General features: G+C 50.9%; 1 protein-coding gene across 10 annotated transcripts in view; it reads left to right on the top strand.

Moving 5' to 3' along the window:
* The window catches only part of LRRK1 (leucine rich repeat kinase 1), a 118275-nt gene that overhangs the window by 81961 nt on the left and 15636 nt on the right, over positions 1–20678 (top strand). For all 10 annotated transcript variants that reach the window (XM_082385126.1, XM_082385127.1, XM_082385128.1 and 7 more), the window contains exons 16-27: positions 1555–1719; positions 2230–2402; positions 3504–3624; positions 3882–4041; positions 4432–4708; positions 7884–8055; positions 10435–10598; positions 11094–11233; positions 13063–13312; positions 15782–15948; positions 18639–18836; positions 19812–20089. In XM_082385126.1, coding sequence (XP_082241252.1) covers positions 1555–1719; positions 2230–2402; positions 3504–3624; positions 3882–4041; positions 4432–4708; positions 7884–8055; positions 10435–10598; positions 11094–11233; positions 13063–13312; positions 15782–15948; positions 18639–18836; positions 19812–20089 — 2265 coding nt within the window. The remainder of the gene's footprint in view (positions 1–1554; positions 1720–2229; positions 2403–3503; positions 3625–3881; positions 4042–4431; positions 4709–7883; positions 8056–10434; positions 10599–11093; positions 11234–13062; positions 13313–15781; positions 15949–18638; positions 18837–19811; positions 20090–20678) is intronic.

The following is a 20678-nucleotide window of genomic DNA, read 5'->3' as shown; positions in this document are numbered from 1 at the left end:
AACCTGCTTTCACCCCAAGTTCTGAAAGGTCTAGTTTCTAAGCCCTATTTAAAATGAGTCCTTCAATGAACCTATTAATCATCCTGTTTTTCATTCAGTATGAGACAAATGAAAATTGTCTTGCACTTGAATCAGAGAAAAGAGCCTGTGGAATATTGGTGGGGTGGACTATAGCACAGGTCTGAGTTATTTCTCCCGGCACAGGAGGTGAATACACACCAATGATGCCTCCCTTACCTGTTGCCGTATTTGTGGGTACACGTAGCCACACAGGGATACAGGTGCAAGGAGGCTATTTGTGGAAAACTCAGCGACCTTGAGGCCAGAGGCTGCATGATTTTCCCCACAGCCCCCAGCACAGGGCCAGCTAGAGATCAGTTTTATTGCAGAGTCTTTCACACAAAATCACTTGAAGTCAGGGAAATCCAATTCGAGTCATGAAGCATTTAAGCTGAATGTATATTTTAATATGGACTCAGAAACTAGTTCTCTAGAGAATGGAGATCTGCCCATTAGGGCCAGATAATTAACACCAGCCCTGCCCCCTTCCCCAGAACACCCCAGGAGTGAACCTAGCATGTCCAAAGGTTCTCGAAAGTAACCAGAATCTGGATTCTCTCCTGCTTTTTTAAGCAATTATTCCATGTCACTTTCTTCCAGCTGTTCTTAAGCAAATAGCTGTCCGAGGTCTGAGGGGTGAATTAGTATTTCCACTTTTCCTGACCTTTGGCCGCCCCCACTTCCTTTCTACCATCATTCAAGTTTCTCCCCACCCCTTTCATTGAAGGACAACCACCTGATCTTGTGAACACTGAGTTCCGTAACTCTCTGTGTGGCTGGGCCTTCAGCCAGTTTAGAACAGCTGTCCATTTTCATCTTTACACCAAAAAAGCAGGTCAGCACGCTGTGTCTTGGAGGCCAAACTGCAGCATGGTGGGAACGATTCTTTGCCACAGAAAAGTGCAGCCTTAGCTACTCGGGCCAGATTCTGACCTCATAAAACAATAGAGAAACCACCGTTTACACAGCCTTTCCCCGAAGCCCAACAACTAATCTTTTGTTAGATTCCCACATCAGGGCCATTTCCCATCATCCTTGGTGGGCACTGCCCTCTGACCTGCACAGTTCAGAGGCCTGTCTGCTTGGCCTTGCCCTCACTCGGATGGAGGTTATGCCTTGGTGTGAGCACTGCCGTCAGCCCCCGGCTTCCTCTGGCAGGATGTCTCCTAACCGTCTGCAGCTGAGATGGAGGCAGACAGTGCCCTCCGACGTTCTGCAGACGCCTCTGCCCACGGGACCCAGGCTTCCAGGAGCCCCTGCTCCCATAGCAGTAGATGGAAGCCCCCAGAAGCCCACCTCCGAACCGCTGGGCCCCCTTCCCTCCCTCAGATGGCTGGTTCCTGAGGAAAACAGCAGGACAGGCCGTGCTTTTCCACAGCTGTGTTTTACCAGGCCCCCATGTACAACGTTCATAGTGATCAGTTATCTCAATTTGATTGACTAAAACCCTGGTTGCTAAAATGTCTCCCTGTTGCTGCCTTGTTGCTCAAGTAGGTTGAGTCTGTGGAGTTCAACGTCTGGGACATCGGTGGCCCCGCCAGCATGGCCACGGTCAACCAGTGCTTCTTCACGGACAAGGCCCTGTATGTGGTGGTTTGGAACCTGGCACTGGGGGAGGAGGCTGTGGCCAACCTTCAGTTCTGGCTTCTCAACATCGAGGTGAGGGAGGGGGTGCCAGCCCTTCAGCTCTCAGTCCTCAGGACATTGCAGGGGCCCCGCCGCTTCTTGGGGGGGAAAAGGAAAAAAGGAAATGGTTAGGGAGAAATGCTTTGCACTTTGCTGGGCTGTCACGAGGCCTCAGAATCACAGGTCACTGTGAAGCACTTAAAACCCTCCTGGGCCACATGGTTGATGGTGCTCTTGTACTTTTGTGCTTCCTTAAATTTAAGAGCCCCACGTCGTGGACCCAGGAGGGGAACGGGGCTCCCCTCTTCCAGTGGAAAGGTGACGTGGGCCAGAAGCTGGGGCGCTGTCTGAAGGGATCAGAGATGGAGGCCCCAGGGAGGGTCACGGGCCCTCACACACCCCCTAGTGCGTGGCAGGCCCTCGAGGTTCTCAGAGAGGAGTGCAGGGTGCAGCGGGGTGATGGTTGAGGGCCAGGGCATACAGGGTGGGCACATCCACTGCCTAGGGAATCATTCCCGTCCCCAGCCAGACTCTTTCTCACAGGCCAAGGCCCCAAACGCTGTGGTGCTGGTGGTGGGAACACACCTGGACTTAATCGAAACCAAATTCCGCGTGGAGAGAATCGCCACGCTGCGCGCCTATGTGCTGGCGCTCTGCCGCTCACCCTCCGGGTCCAGGGCCACTGGCTTCCCGGACATCACCTTCAAACACCTACAGTGAGTGTCCCATGGCATCCTGCTCGTCCCCACCTGTCGCGGGGCTGTGGCTGCCAGCCCCTCACTTGTCCATCTCCCTGGGGACGCCTGCTCTGCCTGCAGAGGGCTCCTGAGGCAGGGGCTGTGCTCCTCTGTTGCCCTGTCCAGGGTGAAGGGTGGCAGCTGGGCCCCCAGAGAAGATGCAGCCCTAGGGAGGGTGAGGAGCTGCCAGAGGATTTACAGGGCAGGGCCTGGAGACACTCTCTGTGCTTCCTGTCCAAGTCTCCCCACCCCCAGGGCCAGTGCTGAGTGTGCACGGCCCCAGTGGGACCACGAGATAGAAACTCAAACACCACCCATCACATTTGTTGATCATTGATCAAGAACAGACCCCAGGTGTGGTCCTGGTCCTCCCAGTGTGTCTGAGTGGTCCAGAGGGGCTGGGATGGGGGAGGGCCACAGGGTGGGGTTCAGAATGGGCCAGTGTTGGTGGGACCAGTGTCCTGGGCATGTTGATTCTCCCACCCTGTCCTTGGATTCTCATGACAGCTCTGCAGGTTATGGAGATTGTTGTGCCCACTTTGCAGATTATGAAACTGAGGCTCAGCTAGTAAGTGTTCTCTGACTGCTACCCTGGTGGCTCTTGGGTTCCCTCGCTCTGGGTGAAGTGCCATGGACATTGGTGCATGGGTCAGCCTGGAGACATGCCATGTGGCTCAGAGTACAGGATGGGGCTTTCAGGAATTCCTCGAGTGCCCTTGAGAATACCCCCTGGGGCCTGCGATGATAGGAGTGCTGGCTCTGGGTCAGAAACCTGAGTCCCACCCAAGCCTGCTCCTTTCCAGCTTGTGTCCTTGGGAGTCACCTTGTGCCTGCATGCCTCACTTTCCTCCTCTGTAAAGTGGGCACGTTGGGAAGACAGACTAAAGCAGCACATTATGGTGCCCCCAGCACCATGCTTTGCATCAAGTAAGGCCTCATTAAATTTCTGTGTCTATCTCTCATGAGTTTTCTCAACTTGCCAGTGTTTGGGATGAAACACTTAGGAAAACAGAGGCACTGCAGTGCTTGTCAGAGAGGGGAGGTACGATGAATAAGCACGGTTCGTTTTTGCACTCACAGTGAGCTTTCCTGTAAGAGCCTGGAAGGTCAGGAAGGGCTGCGGCAGCTCATTTTCCACGTCACGTGCAGCATGAAAGACGTGGGCAGCACCATTGGCTGCCAGCGACTCGCAGGGAGGCTGGTGGGTACCTCTCATCCCCTTGAAGCCAGAGGGGCCTGCTTCCCATGTGTCAGGGGAACTGTACCTCCCTCTCTCTTTCTACTGTAAAACCCATGTGCTGTATATACTGTGTGGTCCCCATGTGAGCAGTTTCTTGGGGGAAGGGAGGGGTGGGACAGTGACAGGAAGCATTCCACCTACTCAGTCCTCTGGAGGGTGGCAGGTGAACCAGGCTGGCTGGGCACACCTGAGGGCCCAGCCTTGCCCACCTGTCCCAGATACCCAGGAGCTACCTGAGCCTCCAGGAGGCCGTGCTGGCAGAGCAGCAGCGCCGCGGCCTGAGCGACGATGTGCAGTACCTGACGGACAGGCAGCTGGAGCAGCTGGTAGAGCAGATGCCTGGCAATGACATCAAGGACTACGAGGACCTACAGTCCGGTGGGTGGGCTGGGAGGGTGGGCAGGGAGAGGGGATCAGGTGGGTACCAGCAGGCACAGGCACAGGGCCCTGGGGAGGGGCACTCAAAGTTTTCACTGCTCTGCGCATGTCTGCAAATGACTGCAAAGACACTTCAGGTATCAATTTCGGCTCACAAATCAATTTTAACGAGTAAGTGAATTTGCAAAGATGGAATCCATGAATAATGGAGATCAGCACATTGGCAAGAGTTACAAGATGCCTCTTGAGAACATGTGAAGGGCCCCATGTGTTGGGAGTGTTGGTTGCTTCCTAAGAAGAATCTGTAACCTGGCCCCCTTAGGAGGAGGTCACCCAGAGTCCCTTTTGCCCTTTGTTTGACACTGTTCCCTCATCCCCTCCCCTGGGCAGCCATCAGCTTCCTCATTGAAACCGGCACCCTGCTCCACTTCCCGGACACCAGCCACGGCCTGAGGAACCTCTACTTCCTCGACCCCATTTGGTTGTCTGAATGTCTGCAGAGAATCTTCAACATCAAGGGCTCCAGGTCGGTGGCCAAGAACGGGGTGATCAGGGCGGAGGACCTCAGGATGCTGCTGGTTGGGACCGGCTTCACAAAGCAGACGGAAGAGCAGTATTTCCAGTTCCTGGCCAAATTTGAGATAGCCCTGCCCGTCGCCAACGACAGGTGAGGCCACGGACTGGGCTGTGCTGGTTGCTCCCTAGAGGAAGGAATTAGGGCTGGGACCACTGGTGGCTTGAGCAAGATTTCCAGGGACGGGTCATGATAATGACCTGCCTGCCTGGGCTGGGGCAGCAGGGGGTGGGCTTGGCCGGTCCCCCGGCTGGCTGCTCCTTCCTGTGCCTTGGATGTCTCTTTTCAGGGGGTTCAAAGAAATCCATTTATTGAAAAGGTGTAGGAAAACATGCAAGAATGGCAATGGCATTAAAGGTAACTTTGGGAAGTTCATGCTTTGGGAGGTTGATTGCTTGGTTATTTGATGAATAAAAATGGAGTAAGTAACAAAGATGTGTGTGCTAATTATACAGCCCAGCTTCAAAATGCAGGGAGGGCAGGGGCTGAAGAGGCATGTGGGTTAAATCTAATGATGCTCTGACCTAAACCAGCTTGGTTCTTAGGGCCTTCTTGCCCTAATTTCAGTTTCAGCCATTTCCTGGGTCTGATGCTGATGTTGGCCCTGAGGCAGTAGCCAGGATGCCAAATCCACAGACCTTTTCCATTCATCTGTCATAGAACTTGTCACCACCCTCCCTGCCCCTCAACCCCAGAGCTCTGGGGAGATGCCCACAGGAGACTCCCAGGGAGCTGCCCTGGACCCTGTGTGGCCAGCCCAGCAATTCCATCAGCACAGACTAGGTCTCCTGGGAGCCAGCCCTGGGCCACCTCTCTCTGAGATTTCCACTTGGTCTTATGACTATGGGAGGGAGCCTCAGTCCTTCCTGTTCCAGCTTCATGAGGGCCAAGATTGAGTCCTAAAAAGAGAAACCCCAAAGAGGAATTCAAAACCCACATGATCCCTCACACCATGGCCCAGGTGTGTCCTTGACTTTGGCCCATGAAAAAGCACACAGTGAAGCAGCCTGTGAGTTTACAACACTGCCAGAATCTGACAATTTTCTGGTTATTTTATCAACAGGTTAGAGGAATGAGGAGATATTAGCACTATGTAAAAGCAAGTCCCAACTTCCTTTCTTTTCTCATCTGTAAAATGGGAATAATACTATTATCTACTAGTATTATAGTCATTGTGAGGATTAAATTTGATAATACATGTAAACTATGAGAAGTGTCTCCTGCACCTGTGAGCTTCAAGGACATCAAGGATTATCAGTACTGTTATTGTTTCCATCTTTGTGTTAAGTGCTCATAGCCAATGGTGTCTGGTTCCATCTAAAGTCAGGAGTGTCCAAGCATTTTCCATCTTAGCACAGGTATAATGGTTCCCTTGTGCTCCAGGGACAAGGAGTTCCAGCTCCTTGCACCATAAGGTTTTATATGGTCGACGACACTATCAACAAAAACAAAGGCATTTGCTGCTCCTTTTAGAGCATGGTTTTCAACCTGCAGTCCTAAACGCCTCCAGTCCCTGGGAAAGCCTTCAGGGCATTTCTGAACCTCCCTACACTTCTGAGTGTTTGTGTACCTTCCAGGTGGGGACTCGCTGGCTCTCAGCACTCAGGGAAGGCTCCTGCCCGACTGCTGAGACAACCTCAGGGACATAGTGTGAGCCGGCTCCGCAGTGCAGGCACCACACAGTGCCCAGGTCTTCACAGACTCATGTTCAACAGGCACATGAAGAACTCACTTCTTAATTCCCCAGGCTCTTCCCCTGGGACAGGCTTGCCCTACTAGTGATCACTTTTAAGGAGGTGCCAATGGTCTCCCAGGGCTCCGCTCACCTTGAGCAGGGCTTCCATTGCCAGTCAATTTAAATCTCTTCACTTGCCATGCTGGCTTCTAAGTCTCCTCTGCCTTCAAAAATATTGAGCACCTGCTCTGTGCGCTGCGTACTGGGGCACCTGGGTGCAGAGCATGCTCCCTCCCCTTGCCCAGGGGACACCTGCCAGGTAGAAAGAAGCAGGAAGCTGCAGCACACAGGCAGTGTAGGGGGTCCCGTGAGATCCAAGCTGAGCATGATGCAGGCGGAAGAATCAGGATAAATCACACTGGGCACTGACGAGGGCCTCCTGTTTGGGGAGGTCAGAGAGATAAAGAAGGACTTCTCAGAACTTAAAGGACTAAATCAGGGCATCTGCTGGAGAGCACCTGGCTGTGGAGAAGGCACTCTAGCTGGGGTGGTTGAGAAGGTCCTTTCACCCAAGACCTGTAATGGCTGAAAAGGACCTAAAACTTCACCATCTGCCCCCTGTCCATCCTCCTCTAACCCTCTGAGGTCAGTATCCTTTCTCTTCCCACATCAGGGAAGCAGAATTGCAGTGAGGTTAAGCTATGTGCTGAAGACAGAGCCAGGATTGATCCCTGGGTGCTCCGCCCACCAGGCTGTCATTGAATTTTCCTTCTAGAATATTTTCAGGGCTCCCTTTCAGAAAGTTCTAAAGACGTTTTATAGGACCTAAACTGATGTATTTTTAAAGGATTAGGAGAGCTGAAGGCAAACCTTTAAGTAAAGGGCACATCCAAGGCTCTGCCCAAGGCCGCCTCAGCTCCAGGGCACACAGAAGATGCTGGTTTTCAGGGAAATCTTAGAGGGACCGCCCCCGTTTCAGCTGTTTCCGAATAATCACAGTCATGAATGGCTCACTGACACTGTGATTCAGCGCTTTTATGAGTAAGAGTGCTCTCATAAAACATCGCTCTTTTGCACAAACAGCCTCATTCGAACTTTTAAGGCAACTTTGTTGTTTCAACTGGTCAAGAACAATAAATAGCTTCTAAGGCCAAAAACGTTTCTCTGACCCCAATATCTACATTGTCCTTAGAACTGTGCAGCTGTATTTGTTTTTCCTTCACCATCCAAAGTTAATTTTAAGTGACTCCCCAGTCGCAATCCAGTTTACAGAGAATTAACTACTATTTGCTGTGTCTGTTTATGACCACAGATGTTTCCACGTCTTCCCTTAGCCGTATTCTAGTCTCTATCTTAGAGACGTCAATAAACAGATTCACTGTGCCTATCTTCATTTTCTCTTGGAGCATTAATTTGAAGCATATAAACTACCCCCTCTATCTAAAAATAAGATTCCAAGGCCCTGGGAGGAAGGCACCGGGCAGCCTGAGCTGTTTCAGCAGAGCCTGCCCAAGGCCAGTCCGTCTGCTGGGGTCAGGGCCCTGCAGCGGAGCTCAGGCCCCTGGTTCACCAGCCCCCTTTGGTGTGTTTCAGCTATCTCCTGCCACATCTCCTTCCATCCAAACCTGGCCTGGACACCCACGGCATGCGGCATCCCACGGCCAACACCATTCAGAGGGTGTTTAAGATGAGCTTTGTTCCAGTTGGCTTCTGGCAAAGGTTTATAGCACGGATGCTGATCAGCTTGGCCGAGATGGACCTTCAGGTAGTTGCATTTTCTTCATGGGGCAGTTTTTGCTTGCATGCGAAGCACCTGCAACTGTGCCCTGGTGGGAGGGAGGGAGAGAGGAAGGGAGGGAGGGAGATGCCCTTTGCTGGAGGAGCCTGGCTGAAGACCCTTCTCCTGCAGCAAATCTGCTGACTTAGGGCCTGGAGGCCAGTACAGCACGGCTGCCTTCTCTCCTCTAAGCCACAGACCCACTTGAATCATTCTGTGAATACCAAATCAGTGCCTAGCTGGTTTGGAAAGAATATCCCATTAGGAGCAAGGGTTCTAATCTAACCAACATCAACATCCACTGGAGGGCTTGTTAGAACACAGACAGTTAGGCCCCACTTGGGTTCTGGCTCCGTGGCTATGGACTGGGACTCAAGAGTCTGCTTATCCAACCACTGCCCCAGGTGATGCTGCTGGTCAGGGACCACACCTGGAGAACCATGGCCTCAGAATCATGGCTTTACCATTCAGGCTGTGACTAGACTCCCCTGGGGAGCTCTAACAGACACAGATCAGACCCAGACACAGACCACTAAGTCAGAATCTGGGGGTGTGGCAGCCAGGGATCAGTATTTTTTAAAGCTCTCCAGGTGACTCCACTGTCCAGTCAAGCTTGAGAACCACTGGCATAGAACTTTAACTTGGTCTGGGAGCAGTGAAGACCTAACCCAAGGAGTGCTTTTCTGTGGGTTCACCTGGTGTTGTGTTGAAGGAAGTCCCGGCTGTCAGTCAACATTCATTTCATGCAAGACAATAATATGGAAATAGTGGTTGGCTAGAGTGGTGGTTCTCAAAGTGGGGTTCCTGGGCCAGCAGAATCAGCCTCACCTGGGAACTTGTTAGAAGTGCAAATTCTCGGGCCTGCCCCAGACTTGCTGCATCAGAAACTCCAGGATGGAGCCCAGGGCTCTGTTTTTCACAAGCCTTCCAGCGAATTCTAACTTACTTTACAGTGTGAGAACCCCTGACATAGCCAGGACTGTTGAATAATTGACATTAAACTCAGTATGAGTTTGCTTTTGCCATGTTCTAATTATAAGGCCCTTATGGAATTAAACTTCTTGTATTAAGTAAAGATATTCTTTGATCTTCCCATTTTACTGAAATGTTCAAAAGTAAATGGAAGAGCCTGAAAATGCTTTGGCGTTTTCTCACACAGCTCATGTTAGCGGGAGGGAGACTTGTTAGCAACACAGTTGGGTGCACTGACAGATGGAAGGAGTGGGCGCATAGGCTAGCTCTCCCAATGTTCCCATTCGGTCACTCTTCCCTCCCTTTGAACTCTTCTTCCTGCCACGTTCTAAGTGTGAGGTCACCAAGCACCAGCATCGTGTGAGGCCTGAGCTTCCAAGTGGGCTCAGTGGCTGGCAGGGTGTGGGCCCAGTTGGGTGTGGAGGCAGGCGCCCTTCCTGGCAGCATCCCTCACTCAGAATTAGGAAAGAAGTCCTGTTGAAATTCAGATGAGGAAAAGGAGTTCAGTCTCAGAAGTATCAAAGGCATGCAAATTCAAGCATTGATAAAATACCACTTGTCACCTATCAAATTAGCAGAGAGCTAACAGCCAGCCCCAGAATCAGGAAAGTTCACACACCATGGTCAGTGAATATACAGCCTATTCACCTTGAAAGCGATTCCTCACTAGGCATCCAGAGCCTGAAAATGTTCAAACCCTTTGACCCAGTAATCCTACTGCTATAAATCTGAACTATAGAAATCATTTGAAATCAGAGAAAGCTCTGTGGTTTTTCATGTTCATATGGCTTATCTGAAAGAGCAAAAGATTGGAACCAACCTAAAAGTCCAAAGAAGAGAATGATTCAGCAAATTACTATACTTAATAAAAATTGAGCTTTAGAAAAATGAATTTTATGAGTTTTTAACGACATAGGAAAAGCAAAGTTTTTAAAAGTATACACAATTAGAAATTTAGAAATACAAAATTACAAAATATGGCCTCAGCTGTTTTATAAACATACAGGTAGATAGGAAAAAAACCTGGAATAAAATATACCAAATTTTCATGATCTATGTGTTAAATTGGTATTTCATTTTCTCTCATATTTTTCTGTATTTTCCATATTTTCTAAGGTAACTTTTTGCTTGTAAAATCAGGGAGGGAAAAGATTTGAAAAAGAAAAGCCTGTTTTCAATCTTTTAGGGAAAACTTGTTCCCAGAGTATCCTGGAGACCCCCTCAGATAATGCAGCATTTCATTTGGCAGCAGGATGAGCGGTGCAGGAAGGAGGGGGTGGGAAGATGGACGGTGGTCCTTTATCACGATGGGGCCAGGCCAGCCTCTTCACAGCTCTGCCCAGGGCCAGCGAGGAGCCCGGTCTACTTAAGCAGGGTCTTTTCTCTGTCTTTCAGCTTTTTGAAAACAAGAAGAATACTAAAAGCAGGCACAGGAAAGTCACCATTTACAGTTTTACAGGAAACCAGAGAAATCGCTGCAGCACATTCAGAGTGAAAAGAAATCAGACCATCTATTGGCAGGAAGGGCTCCTGGTCACTTTTGATGGGGGCTACCTCAGGTAGGAACATTTGGGAGCCCCCCTGACTGGGTCACCACGGTGCTGTAGAAACGGGCCCCAGGGCAACCTCTGCCGGGAGACCGTCCACTTGATGTCCAGAGTTCTGTTCCCGAGGGCAGGTCATCATGGAAGCTTGCTAGAAGCTCTAGATGTTCCCACTTAAAACTCACAGTTGCCACTTGTCGGATGAGAAACCTGTGGTTCAGATTGAAAAAGCTTCCCCAGGGTCACACCTAAGGGTCAGATCCCAGCCTGAGCACCCCTTCCTGCAAAGTCCTCATTGTGTCCACTTCACCATTTTGGGGACAGTGAGGGGACAAGGCAGGGCCATGCACGTAAGTACACAAACACAGGGGCCTCCTCTGACAGTCCTGCCTGGGCCCCTGTGGAGGGGGTCATCCCTGGGGGTTGCACCCTCGTCCTTAAGGCAAGGAGATTAAACTAGGGCCCTTCACAGCCGATAACAATGGACCCCTTTTTGTTTCTGGGTTGCAGTGTGGAATCCTCGGATGTGAACTGGAAAAAGAAAAAAAGTGGAGGAATAAAAATCATCTGCCAATCAGAAATAAGGGACTTCTCGGCAATGGCTTTTATCACAGACCATGTCAACTCCTTGATCGATCAGTGGTTTCCTGGTAAGGAAATGTTTTTGAACCAGGTCTTGGCTCATGTTAATATTGCTTTATAAATCGGGGTAGGGCTCCTTATTTGGAGAACAGAAATCCCACTGGGATTCAGCCCAAGGGGACCAGAGGGGTCCTAACAGACCTTTGGCAGAGTCTTGAGCCCTGGGGGAGTCCAGCTGTGGGCATGGGTGGAGGTGCTATGAGGAAGAAGTGGGCCCAGACCCACGGGTCCTGGGAGGGATTTGGCCTCTGGCTGCCCACAGCGTGGGGGAAGAAGAATGCCCCAGGTACCGCACATGGTCTAGGAAGACCCTTGATGTGAGCCTCACGTGTTCTTGTTTACATGGTAAGGACAGGGCTGCTGAAATCCAGGGGGGAGCCCGCAGCTGGAGATTCATCCCTTGTGCAGGAGTGGGAGGGAAGGCACCACACCTGCCAAGGGTCCACATTTTCCTTCCCTGCCTTCCCCAAACCCCCGAATCCCAGCAGTGATCAGCCACCCACGTAGCCCTTTCCAGCCCCTTTGATCAGTTTCTTCATTGACAGTCCACCCAAAGAAAATACTTTTTGAAGTGAAACTCTTGAGGTCCTCTGTTTGTTTTGCTACTGAAGCGGAGACAAACCCACTGTGGGGCATCCTGCAGGGAGGAGGCCATCCAGTCAAAACCAGGCAGCCTCTTCCCTGTGAGCCCTCAACTCCGGAAGCCTGGAGACCAAGAGAGCAGAGAGCGAGTTTGGGATCCTAGTGCCGCCTCTGGCCTGCTAGTCCAGTCCTCTGGCCTCCTGAGCTGGCTTCCTCACCCGTACACCATCCCTGCATCCTGGGAGAGCATCAGAAGAAATGCTTAAGAAACAGTGGCTGGGCGTGCTCCAGATCATACTCTGGACACCCGGGTCTGTGGTCCTTTGGGTGTTGATGGGAAAGGTGACCCACAAGGAAAAAAAGCTTAGAAAGGAGCCTAAGGGAAGGTAGTTTAGTGTGTGGGTTGGGGCAGTTGGGCGGTGCTTGGCCATACAGCGGGGGCCTCTAGGCCATTTGAACCCTACGGGCCCTTTGTGATCTCCCCACAACAGGTGCTGCTGGGGATTTGACTAGGGCCCATCAGACAGGAAGGACTGAGCTGAGGGCCTGAGACAGGGCTGCCTAGACACAGCACCACCAGCCAGCTGGCAGGATGTGTTACACACATGTGCCTAGAAAATTCTATGAGTCCACCCTGCACAAAGCAGGACATCAGCTCACCTTTCTGGCATCTCCACGGGACAACTTGGAGGGTGTTTCTTTGTACCTCCTTTCAGGGGTGTGCAGAAAAGCTGTGTCTCCTGCCCAGGGGAACACAAGTAAAATGACTAGATTTTGTCTATTATAATTTGTACTCATTTCTCCTCCTGCATTGCTCTTCTAGAAAAGATCATAGTAATTGCAAGCCTTATGTTTCTAATTTTAAGAACGGCTCCTTACTGGTTGTGGTTTGGTCATTGGAGTGTGGCATAGCTCAGACCCAGCCTGCAATGTCCTTCCGGGGCCCAGCTGTGCAGGAGGGATCCCCAAACTCTCAGCACCCCCTAGGCCAGCTACCTCTGGGTCTAGACCCCCTGGAGACTGTCCAGTGCATCCCTGGCCCCTCCCTGCAAGTGTCTTTTAGGATCGAGGATGGTGCTCCCCAAAAAGGAACCCGAGTGCGGCAGTCATGTTTCAGCCACTCCCTGGGGTCCAGGCCAGGGCAGACAGACCCCCTCCTGTGAAAGGCTCACCCAGCCTGGGGGTACAGATGCTGTTCAGGGACCCACCTGCAGCCGCCTTTGTGTGAGCTGACTCCTGCTGTGTCCCCATTTAGCCCTGACGGCCACGGAAAGCGATGGGACCCCATTGATGGAGCAGTATGTGCCCTGCCCAGTGTGCGAGACCTCCTGGGCTCAGCACGCCGACCCAAGTGAGAGATTGGAGGATGTGCAGTACTTTGACATGGAAGACTGCGTGTTGACAGCCATCGAGCAGGACTTCATCTCCTGCCCCAGACACCCCGAACTCCCCGTGCCTCTCCAGGAGCTGGTCCCTGAGCTGTTCATGACCGACTTCCCAGCCAGGTATGCCACAGCGCTGATGCACAGGACCCACTGCTTCCCACCCAACCTGAGGTGACTTTTAGGTTCCCGGCCTAGGCTGCCTGAAGGGAACCAGGCTGTCAGCTTTCTTTTTGAAGCCACACAGGCCCAGCCAATAGGCAGAGCACTTGGAAGTTGAAGTCATCCTGGGACCCCACACCATTTCTCCCTCACATTAGCTGGTGCTCTTTTCCACTGAGCTGGCCCTCCTCTCTGATTCCTACTTTGCTGCTGGATCAAGGAATAGAAGACAAATATCCATTGGTGTCCAAAAAGGGGGTGCTCCCAGATGTACCGCCTCATTTTCTTTTCTTGGCAAATGCTGACTCCTCACTGCTACCCTGCAGCTGAGCATTTAGATCCCCTAAATCTGTTACTAGAGATGAGTCTACCTATATTAATCTAAGATAATAACTGGAGAGAGAATGCTGGAGAAAAGAGAAAACGTTTTGTGGTCCCACCCTATAGGAAACAGTCACAGAATCCAATTGCTTGGTAAAAGATGGAATCTTCTGTAGTCATGGAAACCAGAAGCCATGATTTGGTCTCCCTGGAGATAATTTGACATTGGTGGTTAGCAGTGTTTTTGGAGTTGTGAAATCCTGTTGTTTTCTTATTCAAAGGATTGCTATTTGGTTTCTTTAAAGAAACCCTTGGGGGGGTGAGAATATTTGTGTTGTCATTTTTCCAAATTGCTCCCCCACCCCAAGAAAATGGATATGGAGTACTCCGAGATATTGCAGGATTGTGGTTCCAAAGTATGCTTCTGGATGAGTCTATCAAATTAAGAAATCACTTCCTACATTGGAAAAATTTTCCCCATAGATCTTTTTAATATTCCCATTACCTCATTGGTAGAAATGACAACTAAATACCACTCTTCTGCAAAGTGACTTACCTTTATCTCTAGATCTTCAACATGAGGGTTGTCACGTCTTGGAGACCACATGCAGAGATCTATATATGTGCGAATCAGATTTCATGGTGGGATGCCCGATTAGGCAGCTCCAAATTTTAGAATTTTCATTTATTTGCTGAACCTTGTTATGTTTTATACCCCCACTGAATCTGGGCTATTGAGTCTACTGTATGGAATCTGGAAAGCAAAGCCAGATTGGTTGTCCCTGTTGGTTTGGATCTAATTGCAGGCTATAGCATGGTTCTTAAACCAGGGTACTTGGCTGGGAGTTGAAATGCCCAAGAATATGAACAGAATTCACAATCCAGCAGAGACTCTCTGGAAACTTTAGCTATGGCCCAACCATGGCCCCAAAGCATCACACTCCCTGACTGGGAGTTTAGGCAGGTGGGGGCAGGGGCAATCTGTCATCCACAGAGCCTTGTCCTGTGTCCCCAAATTACAAGAGTCCTAACAGAAAGCCCCAACAGATCTTCAGCATTGCCACTGTTCCCTGTCTTATGAGGCTTCCAAGTGCCCACACTTCCCGAGCAGGTGGTTTTAGAGTGGGCACTTGGAGAACAGCCCAGTTCATCTTCAGCTGCATCACCAAGGTCTACAATGGGTACAGTTGCATCTGCCAGGAGTGTGATGTGGTTGAGCTGTGCAGAGTCTGAGCAGCTGCAAAATCTGTTCCTGGAAGACATGGGCAACAACTGCATGGTTGGGGGGTGGGAGAGGGGCATTGGTCTGTTGGGCCAGGAGAGCTCCAGTGGAGGCACCCGGCAGAGGTAGCTGAAGAGGAACACTGGGGGACCTCAGCAGAGCAAGTGGAAGCCCTGAAATGGGAGGGCATCCGGCTGCCTTGCCCGCCCTCCCTCCCTCTTTCTCTCCCTTCCTGCATCCCTCCCTCTTTCCCTCCCTTCCAGAAGTGACTTGCAATATTTCCAAAAGCCCGACAGAAGTCCCCCTTTTACCTAGGATTAGAACGCACAGACAGGTGAGAAGATCTAAACTCCCTGCCTTTGGGTAAAATCCTAGCCATCAATTGTGGGGACACTGGCCATGCCGATCAGAAGCTCTATATGGCCATTTATATAATTATTGGCTTAATAAAAGGAAATGAGGAAACAACTAACCTAGGAGTAAATAAATGCAGTTTGTCTGATGGATACTAGCTCTCAAAGCATAGAACCTTTTGGAGGAAAATGTCCAAAGGAATTCTTTTTCTGTGTCCGCCACCTTCAGAGGCTTCACCCTAAGCCACTCACCATCCATACCTCTGAGGCCATTCCTGTTATGAGCCCATTTTATAGAGGAGACCAAGGCTTATCAGGGCTGAGTGACCTGCCCAGGGCTGGGGTTTACCCCATATCTGTGTGACCTCCCGGTGGCTTTGAACCCTGACTCTCCTCAGTGGGAACTAATGGCCAAGCACATTCTTGTACCCGCCCAGCCCAGGACCCGCCTCCCACCTCAGCGGGCCTCTCCAGGTTATAGGGGGCGGGTAGGGAGGTCTGTTCTAACCCCCCCACATACTGTGTTTCCGGCAGGCTCTTCCTGGAGAACAGCAAGCTGGAGCACAGCGAGGATGAGAGCACTGTCCTGGGCCAAGGTGGGAGTGGCACCATCATTTACCGGGCCCGGTACCAAGGCCAGCCCGTGGCTGTGAAGCGATTCCAGATCAAGAAATTCAAGAACTTTGCTAATGCCCCTGAAGGTAAACAGGGCCCTGCATTGTTTCTTTTCACACGTGTTTTCCCTTGGTCCAAACTTGCACCACCTTAGAGACCCCTGAGGCCACACAGGCAGGGGAGGAGGGTGAGCAAAGCCAATGTGGGCCCCCCGGGTAGCCCCGCTTTATGCCTGGCAAGATGTGGACCAGGCCTGAGGATCAGGCTGAGCAAGGCCTAGAAATTGCTTTTGGAGATTACTTTCTTGTCTGGACCTGAGCCCCCAAGAGCACGGGCCATCCTTACAATTTCCATCTGCTCCATGTCCAGCGCAGGCCTGACACGTGGTGGGCACACAGTCAGACCTCAGGTGGACCTCTCACCCTGGGCCACCCCACCCAGCCACTAAAGGAAGGACGGTGAACACTCCAGATGGATGAATTGGGAAGCCAGCATGGGTGGCTTCTCCCTTACCCCCTCCACCTGAAGGAGGGCACACCCTCTTGCCTTGGCATGCTCAGGTCCACACATCATGCGCAGCTCAGAGATGTTCTAGAGCAACACGTCACCACTTAATGCCCAGCTAGGGCAAGCGCTAGGAGGCTCCCTCCCTTCCAGCCGGCTGGATATCACATTTCTCACTGCCCCTAGCTTAGCATGGTTATCTTCATGATCACAAGAGGAATTTACACTCTTGGTAGAAAAATTAGAATCATAGAACAATATAAAGAAACAGATCAGAAAGAAAGAGACATGGGGCTTCCCTGGTGGCGCAGTGGTTGGGAATCCCCCTGCCAATTCAGGGGACACGGGTTCGAGCCCTGGTCCAGGAAGATCCCACAAGCCGCAGAGCAACTAAGCCACAACTACTGAGCCCTCTCGCCTAGAGCCCATGCTCTGCAACAAGAGAAGCCACCACAATGAGAAGCCCACACACCACAACGAAGAGTAGCCCCCGCTCACCACAACTAGAGAAAGCCCGCATGCAGCAATGAAGACCCAATGCAGCCAAAAATAAAATAAATTAAATAAAATAAACTTTTTAAAAAAGGAAGAAACAAAACCATAGTTATATGCAGAGAATGTAAATCTAAGAGACTTTATTGACAAACATCATAGCCAATAAGAGTTTGATAAAGTTGTTAGACGTGAGCTCAACATCAAATTTGGCAACACTGACCCATTAGAAAATGCCTTCCATGGCAGCAATTAAACCATAAAGTATTGAGGAATAATTAATATATATCATTCAATTTAGTTCTCATCTAAATTCCAGCAGGGTGTGTGTGTGTGTTAAATCTGACTGATTCTAAAATGCATGTGGGGACTTCCCTGGCGGTCCAGTGGTTAAGACTCCGTGCTTCCACTGCAGGGTGCACGGGTTCGATCCCTGGTTGGGAAACTAAGATCCCTCATGCCACACAGTGTAGCCAAATAAATACATAAAAATTTTAAAAATAATGAAAATAAAATGCATGTGAAGTGACAAAAACCCAAGAACAGCCAAGAAAATCCCACAACGGAAGACAAAGGAGAGAGGCTTGCCCAGCAAACGCCTGACTTATAAGTCTCCAGGCATTAAGGCAGTGTTCTCCTGGGGCACAGCTGGGCCTGTCAAGGGAACAGAGAGAGCCTGCATGTGTGTAGGAGGCGAGGCTGGCACGTGGCAGAGGTAGCGTTAGGAGTCAGTGGGAAAGGCTGACTATTCGCTAAACTGGGGCAGACTTGGGTCAGGCTTCGACCATGTCAGAAATACATTCTTAATGGTCTAAAGACCCAATGTGAAAAACAAGACTTTTACACTTAAAAAACAAGTTTGTCTGGCACACGCATAGATCTGGCACAGTTGATACATTTTAACTGCCAAGATTTTCTTCATGCTGTTTAAACTTCCATGTCCAATGATCCCTGATTTTAAAATCTGAACATAGGGGAGGGACAGATCAGGACACAAGAAGACAAGCAGGACCTGGTGGACACTGTTCGGTGACCTCAGGGCTGGCCACAGCCTGGTGGGTGAGCAGTTGGTGGGAAAGGCCCCTCAGGGGGACTCAGGCAAATGCCTTCCCTGAGGGATGCATTTCAAGGACATTGGGAGAAGGTTACAGCACAGCCCACTACTGCCCATAGACCTTTCTCCTCTGGCCTGAGGTGACGTGTCACAGGCCCATGGCTGCCCCATGGTTTTCTCTCTGGCTGACAAGAGAGTGGTAGTCCTTTCTGCCCTTCATGGTCCTGGCTCCTGGCAGGGAGTAAGGTGAGCAGCAGCGACCAAGCCCCCAGCATCCCTGCAGATGAGCAGTGGAACTTGGTTACATGCCAGACGTGTTGCCTGAGCCAGGCTCTGGGTGACACTCGGGGATGCAGGATTGGAATAAGATCCAATTGAGACCCTCAGGCAGCCAGCAGCGGGGTGGGGTGAGGGCTAAGAGAGTGGGTGACAAGGGTGGGGGCATGTGCATCAAGGGGATAGGAATGCCGAGTGTGACAGGACAAGTGTAGACCTGAGGAGGGGGCTTGATACCAGCCTGGATGCCTCAGGAATGCGTACATTTGGTGCCAAAATTGGGTGACGATATTGCAACCCCAGTTATGTTGAGTGACTTAAAATGTAAATCCTGGCCCTGCCCAGCCCCTCGAGTCCCCGTGAGGCAGCTCTGAGTGTGACAGGGCCCCCACGCAGAGTCGCCCTACGCAGGCTCCCCAGGCAGTGGTGACAGCCATGCTCTCCCTGCAGACACCATGCTGAGGCACCTTCGGTCCACAGACGCCATGAGGAACTTCTCGGAGTTCCGGCAGGAGGCCAGCATGCTGCACGCCCTGCAGCACCCCTGCATCGTGTCCCTCATCGGCATCAGCGTCCACCCGCTCTGCTTCGCCCTGGAGCTCGCCCCGCTCGGCAGCCTCAACACCGTGCTGTCCGAGAATGCCAAAGGTACCCACCATGCCCAGAATCTTCCACAGAGCGCTGCCTGGGGCCTGCCCCGGCCCAGTTCAGCTCCTGGGAGGACAGAGAGCCCGTGGTGGGCAGCTCAGGTCCTGGGGAGCCATCTGTGGCCGGGCACACCCACCTGTGGCTCATGTGCCACTCCCAGTAGGTGATAAAAGAGCTTCTCCAGGCCTAAGTGCTGGGCAGTGGTGTTGGCGAGGCTGCAGGAGTTCACAGTTTGGAGTCAGAGAGAGCCATGTTCCGAGTCCAGGCTGTCTGCCGTAATCCAGGAAGTTGCTTAATTTACTCATCCGTAAAAGGAGGATGATAATAGCCCCACTTGGAGGGCAGTGAGAGCATCAAAAGAGGCAGCCCAGGGAGGCCCGATCAGCAGCAGCCTGGTGAGCCCAGTAGCCACATAAATCTCTCCTTTGCCCATAACTCACCACATCTGTCCACGATTGTTAAAAATCTGAGACCCTGGGGTCAGTTTTATCTTATATTATTTTTTAACAAAAGTTTTAAATATTTACCCTGAGAAATGGGTAACTAAATTCCAAAGAGCTGACAGAGGGAAAGAGGTAGCTGTCTTTTAACTCAGCAAGAAGAAATGCAGTTAAAATCAATTATTCCTCCCCCAGTGGAAGAGATTTTTTTTTAATGGAGTTCTTATACCTGCAACTCACCCCTTGACATTATAGCAATCTTGGCCTGAGATGAACTCTAGGAATTTTGAATCCTTGCTCTTTTTGGTAAAAACACCAACAATTGCAGAGATGCAATTCATGAGATGACATGAAGCAGTAACAACAAACATTTCTAACCTAAATAATCTTAAGAAGGTCGTTCTCTGTCTCTTCTGGCATCCATCCTGGAGAGCAATGAGAACGCGTCAGTAGAATATAAAGTATTTGGGGAGACAGAGGTAAGAAAAGAAGAGAGTTGTTATGATGATAGTTTGATAATTTTTTCTTTGCAAAGATTCTTCCTTTATGCCCCTGGGACACATGCTTACCCAAAAAATAGCCTACCAGATAGCCTCCGGCCTGGCCTACCTGCACAAGAAAAACATCATCTTCTGTGACCTGAAATCAGACAACATCCTTGTCTGGTCTCTGGACGTCAAGGAGCACATCAACATCAAGCTGTCAGACTACGGCATATCCCGGCAGTCATTTCACGAGGGCGCCCTCGGCGTGGAGGGCACTCCTGGCTACCAGGCCCCAGAGATCAGGCCTCGCATCGTGTACGACGAGAAGGTACGGGCCCTGGCCCACTGCTGTCCCCTGGCCCAGGACTGCGTAGTCCTGGAGGCACCTGCAGCTTCTGGGCTCCACATGCCACCGAGCACACATCTCTCCCTCTCCCGTGCTCAACCACAGGCACTGGCTTGAACCAGAAGGGCACAGAGGCCTGTATCTACCTAGTAATGTCAAGGGTGACTTCTCCTTAGCTTCAGAACAGTGACCTAGCCTCAGAATACTCAAACCTCAGTTCAGGAACATAGTGAAGGCTGTGCACAGTGGACAAAAAGTCCAAGACAGAGATGGGTCCGGATTTGTGTCCCAACTCTGCCATTTAAATGTGCAAAATGGAGACAGAGGACCAGCCTCACAGTGACTTGTGAGGAACAGACTGATAAGGATGGTAAAGGCTCCTGGTCAAATCAAAAGGCAGCATCACCAAAGCCAAGAGAAGAGAGTGAATTCTGGCAGGTTAAGCATGGCCAGCGTTGGCTGAGACGAAGGCTAAATGTTTGCCTTCTTCCCTGAGGGCTGTTTGGTAGATGCAGGCACACAGACAACTTAAAACCATCTTACAATGCTCACCTTGCATCTAGTGCCAGCC

This window comes from Balaenoptera borealis, assembly GCF_965194805.1.
Source record: "Balaenoptera borealis genome assembly, chromosome: 3".
NCBI classification, from domain to species: domain Eukaryota; kingdom Metazoa; phylum Chordata; class Mammalia; order Artiodactyla; family Balaenopteridae; genus Balaenoptera; species Balaenoptera borealis.
This window is presented reverse-complemented; position numbering and strand designations above follow the sequence as displayed.